The sequence below is a fragment of the Colius striatus genome, chromosome 5 (assembly GCF_028858725.1).
Source record: "Colius striatus isolate bColStr4 chromosome 5, bColStr4.1.hap1, whole genome shotgun sequence".
Lineage (NCBI taxonomy): Eukaryota > Metazoa > Chordata > Aves > Coliiformes > Coliidae > Colius > Colius striatus.
This window is the reverse complement of record NC_084763.1, coordinates 30,559,844-30,569,222: the sequence shown is the minus strand read 5'-3', so window position 1 is coordinate 30,569,222 and position 9,379 is coordinate 30,559,844. Positions and strand designations below refer to the sequence as shown.

At 36.0% G+C, this 9,379-nt stretch overlaps 1 protein-coding gene across 1 annotated transcript in view; it reads right to left on the bottom strand.

Moving 5' to 3' along the window:
* Window positions 1-362: 362 nt before the first annotated feature.
* Window positions 363-9,379, bottom strand: part of THSD7A (thrombospondin type 1 domain containing 7A) — a 280,474-nt gene continuing 271,457 nt past the window's right edge. Inside the window, exons 26-29 of the mRNA XM_061996511.1 lie at window positions 8,440-8,522; window positions 7,903-8,113; window positions 5,264-5,351; window positions 363-4,121 (exon numbers count right to left, since the gene is read on the bottom strand). Coding sequence (XP_061852495.1) covers window positions 4,037-4,121; window positions 5,264-5,351; window positions 7,903-8,113; window positions 8,440-8,522 — 467 coding nt within the window. The 3' untranslated portion in view covers window positions 363-4,036. The remainder of the gene's footprint in view (window positions 4,122-5,263; window positions 5,352-7,902; window positions 8,114-8,439; window positions 8,523-9,379) is intronic.

Below are 9,379 nucleotides of genomic sequence, written 5' to 3'. Positions count from 1 at the left end.
AAAAGAGACTATTTTAAAGGTGGTCATATTTTGGGGATCTGGCTTTTATTGTTCCTCTATCACAGCATAGTACAACTATTAAAAAAAGATATTAAATGATTTTATGTTTATATTTATTGTCAACAATACATCAGTTATGTAAAAATAACCCAGCTGAAAATGTAAGGCTTGTTACATTTTCATGTCATCTGTATTAACTGAATAAAGCTTAGCAATGATATACACAAATTTGCAGTAGACGTACGTAAACATATTTTGCATTAAAAAAGAAATATACATAAGTTAAAAAATAAAAATGCATTACACAATTTACAAATTAACATTAACAAAAATGGTAAACATTCTTCAGACAGCTGCCTCCTTGTTCTACAAAATAAATATTCAAGTAAATTAAGTTAGGCAAAATAAACTCTTAACTTTGAGTGAGCACAATTTACATAAAGATAAAAAGACAGATTTCCATTTCATTCAGGGTATATTTTACAATAATTTATACACAGAGTTTTTCAAATTCATCTCTTCAGTTTGTAATATTGGAAAACAAAATTTTTTACATTTTGGCAGGAGGAAAGGAGTCTCATAATTTATGCTTGATACCAAATATAAACAAGCTCGTGCAGTTGCATCAAAGCTTCAAGAAAAAACTGCTCCAGGACTCAAAGCAGACACAGTAATCTACAAACTACAGATTTAAAATGGAAAATACAAACCACCACATCAACAGGAAAATGTCTACTTTGCTATTTTCTGAATATTTTATTTGATCACTGGGAACGTTACTTTCACAAACTAACAATCTACTGTAGTGGCTGCTTTAGGCACTGGATTTGTAGAAGCACACTGATTTTTGAAGCAAATTGCTTTTCATTCTATATTGATTATTTATTTCTGTTTCGATGCTAAAGGGCTTAATCACCTTTGTAACTTTTAGCCCTTCTTATAACCTAATATTTTTTTTCTTGATAATAAGGTAAGCCACTCTGGCTTCAAATTTCTGTGCACCTTGTTTGTAAAAGAAATGATAATAAAAATGCTAGATTTTAAATGCACCACTAGTATGATGCAGAGGTGCACCAGCAAAATCCACTTATCAAATGTGACATGTAACACATAGTAAAATACTTGCATGGATTGCAAAGGCCAAATACAAAAATTTCCTCTTTCTTTGTTTATCCATTTTATATAGTGAAAAAAAAGAGAAGATGACATACCTTCAACTTCAAGATATTAAGTTAACTTCTTAGACTTTGGACATAAAAATCTTCAAGGCAAGAACTAGGAAACAGCTCCTGCTAAGATCAGCTTGTACAATAAATAAAGACTCAATGCCAATGAAAGAACCCTGTTCCCTCAATTCCCTATTGGTCCAACACTATTTGACAAGCATAGAATCAGACTTTAAAAATACAGAAATCAAGATTAATCTTTATTTCTCCATATGTTATCATTCTTTAAAACTTTGTAACTTTTCCATGTTATTTTTTGTAAGTCTAACAAAATAGTACTCATAGAATCATAGAATGGTAGAGGTTGGAAGGGACCTTTAGAGATCACTTAGTCTAACCCCCCTGCAGAAGCAGGTCAACATAGATTAGGTCACACAGGAACACATCCAGGCAGGTCTTGAAGACCTCCAAGTAAGGAGATTCTACACCCTCCCTGGGCAGCCTGTGCCAGCGTTCCCTCACCCTCACAGTGAAATAGTTTTTTCTTATGTTTAAATGGATTTTTTTGTCTTTTTTTCTGTTTTTTCTACTCAAGAATGCTGAAGTAATGAAAACCATCATGATTCTTTTTTTTTTTTTATCCCATTGGCTCTTTAGAAGTGATGTTCGACTGAAGCCCCCAGATTTGCAACACTCGTACGAATGAAGCACTGCTGTGGCAGGGGGCCATGGTATTTCACCAGCTGTGGCCAGATGAAGACATAAAATGAGAAATTAAATCTTTACAAAAGATTGTTACTATTGCTCCTCTCTGCTCATCATTCCCTTCTGGAGAATACACAGTGGGAGGAAGGTCATTTTCTTGATGCAGTAACACCACACTGGTAATATAAGTTGGGTAAGTTAAAGTAGGACCATAATCTCTCTTAACATTCACAAAATGCACATTGGTTCCAAGAATTATTCTACATGGAACAAAGGTAAGTATTTTTAAAGACTGATGATACCCATTGATGTCCACAAGAGTCTCGTCACCAATTTCAGTGATCTGGGCCAAAGTTTGCAGTCTTATTCAGTGTGCAAAAACTAGTGCTTCTCGAGTAAATAAGGTGAGTAGGCAGAAATGGTTTAGGTTATAAAAAAGACCTGAGAACCTAATATTGAACTTCATAGAACAATTATTTTTTGAGAGGTTGCCTGATAAAAGTTTTGTATTGCTCAGTAGTGGCACAGTCACTTATATGTTCAGGCTACACATGGAAGCCATTTGATTAGAACAACCCTTCTCAGGTCATGAATCACATCTGTGACAGGCATGTAGATACAGTGGCAGGTCAGTGAAGCGTAATGGGGAAAAGCCATAAGCACAGAGGAGGTTAACAGTGAGTTTTTATACTGCCAGAGTTTTTAAAAAAGTCATGACTATTAAAATGGCAGAACTATTGATCTTATTGTTTACTTGCCAGTACTCTCAAGAATTCAACTGAATAATTAAAAAGAGTCTATCCAATTATCCAAATTAGACAAGACAAAAGGGCTTTGAGTGTTGCACTGTCAGCAACAGTGAAAACCCTCTCACTAGCTCAAGGGAAAAAAGCCAAAATGGTTTCATTTTATTTGAACAAAGAATTGGCAGACCTTTTTAGACAGTATGTCATTCAAGATTACAGGGCAACCACTTTTCTTTTTCTTTTCTTTTTTTTCTAACAAAGTTAACAAATATAAAAAATCTAGTCATAAACAGCCTTCAAAGTACAATTAGAAACCAGCAGGACAATCTATACCAGTATAGGCAGATGGGGCAAGAAACTATACACTTGTATTACTGCCATGATATAAGACTACAAATGGCTGCTGTGACGAGGAATGGTGTGTGTACAGTACACGTTGTGTGCCGATTCCATTCAGTTGCAGTCCAAACTGAATGCTACTCTCTTCAGGCTTCAAGATCTGTCTGCTTGACACTCCTTGCACAAGATACACCATCACCCTTTCTGAAAAGAGGCAGTTTCTATGGCAATACTATTTAAGTGCATATCATGCTGCACTAATATAGTGCAAAAATTTGCCTTACATGTAGCAAAAAAGATGCAGGCAACAGTTTGAGTTAGAGAAAGTAGAAACGTATTGTAACATTTACAGTGGGTAACCTTTTCAAGACAGCAACCGCTAGAAAATACTGAATCCGAGAATGCCTCTTTTCTGGATGTACACATGAGGCTTTTATACTTTGGAGCAATAACGGGACAGAATTTTGCAAGTGAGTCATTGCCCTCTGAAATGCAGGTTAACACAAGTTGTCACCAACTGGCAAACTGTTGAACTTGCTCAGTGGGTTAATCCCAGTTAAAGGTTAATATTGTACTAAGCACTAAAATGCTCTTTAACAAGAATATCATCTGATAGAGTAATACATATGGTTCAACTGAGTATACATGTTATGTTTGAATATAAAGAGTCATAGACAACATGGTACAAACTCTTCATGCGTACTAATTATACTCGGTTAATGTTGCAGGGCCTTCCAACTGTTAATACTATGTCAGATACAGTATTCTGGAGACAGAAGTGGTCCTTATAGTTTGTAAGACTGAGGAAAGACCACAAATCTCCAATTGCAGCATCTATTAACAAGATTCTGCCAGATTTCTCAGTGCTGATGGTCTAAAGCAAAGCAATAATATCTCGAATATCCACAGGTATTGTGAAATCCAACCTTCTTTATCTATGGTGCAGTTACCAAAAAAAAATAAAAAGAAAAAAAAGTCAAAACGCTTAATTCACTCCATAGAAAATATCTGTGGCTTTGGATATCTTCTGATTTCAATCCATTAATTTAGACTCCATTTGTCACCAAGAGAAATTATATTTTACATGTCTGCATCTCCATCATAAGCCAAGGTTAAAGGTTTCAGTCGGTTGTTCTGCCTTCTCTGGGGCTTCTTTGGCTTTTTGCTGAAACAATAAGATAATTTGTAAATAGAACAAAAAAGTAATAGCATATAAAGATGGATTTAAGGCTTAAATGAAAGATGAGTGTGTTGCATTAAGATAATGCATTTGATTGTTCTTTTATAAAAGCTATAAGCCTAAAACTTCCACTTATATCAGTATTCATCTCTTTATCAACTCCAAGCACCATCTAATTCAAAGCTCAGAAATGGGTGCTGATGTGACTTGATGAAATCCTGGGCAGCTACTCCTGCAAGACCAGGCACTTTTCAGAAGAATCTAGACCTGCAGTGCAATATTTGCTCATTTATCAAAGCTGCAATCGGGTTCTTTTAAATTATGTGACTCAAATCTTAACCTCTTTTGACACATCAAGTGTTTCCCCAGTGGCCACAGACTCCAGTCCAAAGAATCTGCAGTGGAGTTGTACACTAATGGATTCTCTTTTCCTCAAAAAAAACCAAAAGATTATTTTCCTTACTTAGAAGTGAGATTTTGGGGAAGATTTACTCAAAGTCAAACAAATCCAGAAGCCCCTCAAATGCCTGCTAACATCCAAGAGCCCGATGCGTATGACCACACTTCCCTCTCCCTCCACCTGCAGAGTCATTTAGATCAGAAATTCCAAACAAGACCAGGAAACTTTAGGGAGAGCATTCTCAGAGGAGACTTGTTCTTCATGTGCACTAAGATTTTTCAACAAAATAATATTTCACGTGTGAAAAGCACATGAGAAAGTTTTCAGACTTTTTTTGGTTGTGTATCCCTGTATCCTGCTGAATATCAAACCTGACTTGCCGATTACTAAATTTCTTTCTTGTCAATTCTGTCTGTATTTTGTGATACAGACACAAAGAATTTATCATGGACGCAATGCACTCTTAGAGATAAAATGTGCAAAAAAAACCCCATACACTGAGCCACCCTCTATTTATAAGACGTTCTTCTAACCTCAAGAGACCATATGTTTATCCATCATCTACATCTAGACTAAGTCCAGTAACCTGAGCTTGGACAAAAGGACACGGAAAATTAAACACTGCTATTCACAGAAGTGCCTGCAGTTTCTAATGCAGCAACAAACGTAAACACTTGCATTACAGTCTGTGTGGGACTGCTTGTTTGTAAGTAATTAAAGAACTCACCAGGCTAGATAGATCATAGAAACAATAAAGATGAGTAAAACAAATGCACCAGCAGCTACACCATAAACCCAGGTCTTCAGCCTCCCATCTAAAAGGAATGAATGTTAGTCAGTAGTGTTTGAGTTAGTCTTGTTGAATTATTAGTTCTGATATAGTACAGAAATATTTTCATAATCCAAAAGAAATGCCTTCATTAGTAATTACAGTTTAATAAGAGCAAATACTGTTAAACAACCTTAGCAATCTGTGCACTCATGTTCTGCTTCTCAGATAAAGTATGGATAATTTAAATGAGGCCGTGATGTGTGGCAGAGGCAGCAAGACCCCAAGAAACTCAACCCCTAGGCCTGCCGGTAGTAGGCAATCCTTCACCGTGACTGCAGGGCAGCTGATCTGCCTGGTGCTCATTTATGCTGTTAACTTCCCTTTTCATTCTAGCTTCAGTAAATCACTCTGTCTGTTATTTTAATTCTTGTTGCTATTTCTTGTTTTTAAATATCTTTATCATGTTTTACCTCATCCATACCTTAACTTCACATACACAACTTTCACTACTGCACAAAGTAACCTTTTCTTTTCAATTTCTTTCCCTTCCAAAAGCAAGTTTTCTGAAGGTATATCCATCTCACTCTCCTGCTTACCTTGATCCTAGATGCACTCAATTCTATAAGGAAAAACAGTGTGACTTTCTCTGTCTATAGGATTTTGCTCTGAACCTCAAAAGGAGCATATCACAACCTAAGCTCAGTGCATGCTGTTTGACTCACTACTTCAATCTGACTCATTTTGCAAATGGCTTTTTGGAAGCATTCTTTTACAAGAGGTTATCTAGCCATGTTGCATTTCCTTGACAAGGAAAATTCTGTGAAAAACCTGATTTATTTCACTTACAAGTGGCAAAATTTTTATTTCATCAACTTGTGTATATTTTCAAGGTAAGCAAACGCAGCTAAAATTTTTCTGACCAAACACTTATTTCTTCTTTATACCTCTGTAGAACAAACCAGCATTATTAATGCATTTGATGTTTCTACTAATTATAACAAAAACCAGTCAGATTGTCTTTGCTCAGAATCACAGTAGTGGTCTCTGTTGCTATGCAGTTAAGTTCAGGTTTTCCATTCTCAAGCAATTCAAAGTCTTGCAGTCATGTAGACAAGACTTGTTCAAGAGTAATCATTATAAAAACATTTTAGCTTCATTACATTAATCAAGCTTAAAGTATTGGTTCTACTGACTACCACTGTTTTTATCTGAATTGTTTCCTTCCTAACCTTAATTACTGGAAAATTGGTGAGTTTTCATTGAAATCTCTTGATTGTTCTTTGCTCCAAAAAAATATGTCTGAGCTCACACGAGCATCCACTGTCCTAAACAGTTGAAGGCAACTGCCATTTGCTTATTGTTGGCACTCTGACTGCTACAATCCACCCTCTGTCATTTTCAGGTTGGAGCTAACTAGATTGAGTAAAATATAATGTATTTAGTAAGATGCTACTTTTTAAACGAGGACCAGAAAAGCTTCATTTTCTTTATTTTTTTTTATTATGGATTACAGTATTAAGTAATTAGAGTAAAAACCATTTTGTTGCAGATATCAAATATAGTTTCAAAGTACAAATAACAGTAAACATTAGTAGGACTAATGGGATCTAACATAAGTATTTCTAACCTGAACATGATTTAATCTGCTTATTAGCAGAATTGCTGGAGCTCTGAATTTGCAGCATTTTAAGGATTATGCATGTAAAGATATTGTTTTCAATTCTCAGATTAAAAAGATTCATAAAAATTCAGAAAGAAATTAACATCCTAAGACAAAAGCATGTTAGACTCTTTAGCTCTATGTGACTCAAAAGACATTTGAAGAAGATAACCAATCACGCTCTTCATATAACTAACACTTTGAACAGGCATAAAGTTTTATTTATCTCAAAGCTTATTAGTACCAGGATATATGTACTGAAATCTGATTGCATGATTGACTTTAGAAAGTCTTTTGGATGGGATAACTGTCAATATATTTCTTGCCACTCTTGAACATAAGTCCTTGCTCAGCTCTGAGGAACATGGTCCATCATAAAAGCAAATATTGCCTAGAAAGACTTAGAGCATGTCTATGCTAAATATCGATTAGGTCTTGTCTAACATGAATTAGTATAAATGTGGCTATGGCAGAAAAGCGTTTGCATATCTATAGTAATTATGTTCCTACAATTGACACTACAGCTGCAAAGTTTAAGCAGCCCTTACCCTTTGCAGTCTTCAGTGCTACCTTTTCACTCCTCTATCAATAGCATTATTGGTTGAGACAGCATAACCCAATATCCTGGCTTGCACTTTTGCAGCCGGCTCCCTTCTAAAGTCACACTTCACACAGCTTCTGCAAATTTTAACATGTAGAAGGGAATAAAAGGTAATCTTCTGTAATACAAGATTTCATTAAATATATTGATGGAGTAGCTGAGAAGACTAGGGATTTGCTTATGCCTCATCCTTTGTTTTCAGCCAGGGCAGATGCCTGTCTTCTTAAATGAACACTTAAGGGTTTTTCTTTTCTTCCTTAGCATCACAAAAATGTAAATGCCAGGCCCTGCAGAAGTACACAGCATCAAGAACTGCTCATTGCATGACTTCACCTGGCCCAAAAGGCTGTAGAAACCAGGTCCTTCCTCGTCCTGACTGGTTATTGGAGGGTTGGGTAGGGTTCACAGCTCGACTGGTTTTCACATCTCCCTTTTTGTCCTCTATGGTGGGGATCACCACCACTGGGATGAGAGTGCACTGTTCGAGTGTGCCATCAGAGGACATAACTTCAGTGTATCCATCTTCACAACTGCACGTTCTAGTCTGTAGGGAACAAGTGTTTTAAACTGTGTAGCAGAAAAACACAGTTTTCTGTGAGCTATAAAGCACAACAACATGGACGACAGGAAGAGAAGGCTGTTTTGATGAGTGCTAGCCTGGAGAGTATGTCTTCTTATATTCTTAGGAAATCAACAGAGCTTATTCATTATTTACTTGACAGGTAGAAAATTGTCTGTGGTTCATTTTAACAAATTAATGATTAGCAAAACCCCTGAAAATACTTTTTGTTGGCATAATCTTTGTAATGCCAAGAGAGATGTGGGAAGCCCTCACAAGGGTGTTTTACGCTCCAATGCAGTAGCACATACCTCACTGCAGTAAGCGTGGGGTTGGCTGCACGGTGGGTTACATGACCTGTCAGCATCTGGTTGGCGCATCACTAAACAGCCCCCTGTAGGACAGAAAATCATATTTTGACATGGTCACCACTGATCAAATTGCTGATGTCCTTACTTGTCATTATATGGATTACAATTTAATTGCTGATTTAAACTTAAGAATCCTTCTCTTATTGCAAGGTGAAGGATAACTGGTATCAAGAGAAAGGATACAGCACATGTATTTGCATTCATGTGCCTTTCAGACAACTAATATTTGGCAAGTGAATGTTTCATTTTTCCTTTTGTTCCTTTGGTTTAAATGTTCATTTCTGCTCGAGGGAATAGTTCTCTATGGCCCTCCTTATGACTAACATATGAAGACTGTAGACATAATGAAAAGAAAGTGTATTTTGCCTGTTTGAAAACAAACTGCTCATTCAGTTTATGAATGGATACGTGTTTTCTGATTTTCCTTAATAGTCACTTTTACACATGCTATAGCTTTGCCTCTTACGAAGCTACACTCTATGCTACTCTAAGACAGATTTTTCAGAATGAAAGAGGTATTATCATTAAAGCATGTGCTTAATGCTATGATACTGATAGAATTGTGAGTTTTATTTTTTTCCTTTTTATACAGTACTAGTTCTCATTTCTACAGCTTTATGTGCAGTGCGGTTATTGTTATGGACCAATACACACCATCAGGCTCTCACTATCACGTCAGCCAGAATGACTTCAAAATACATTTAGAATCAGTTTGAATTTACCTGGGTTTCCTTATAGCTTACAAAAGAGGTTTATGAATCACATAATTTCAAATTTATACCACTACAGGATGACTTATTTTGCATCTTGAAAATTAATAACATTTTTATACTGGTGTGATATGATGATGAAATCCTGATAGCTGAGGTTGGTCATGATC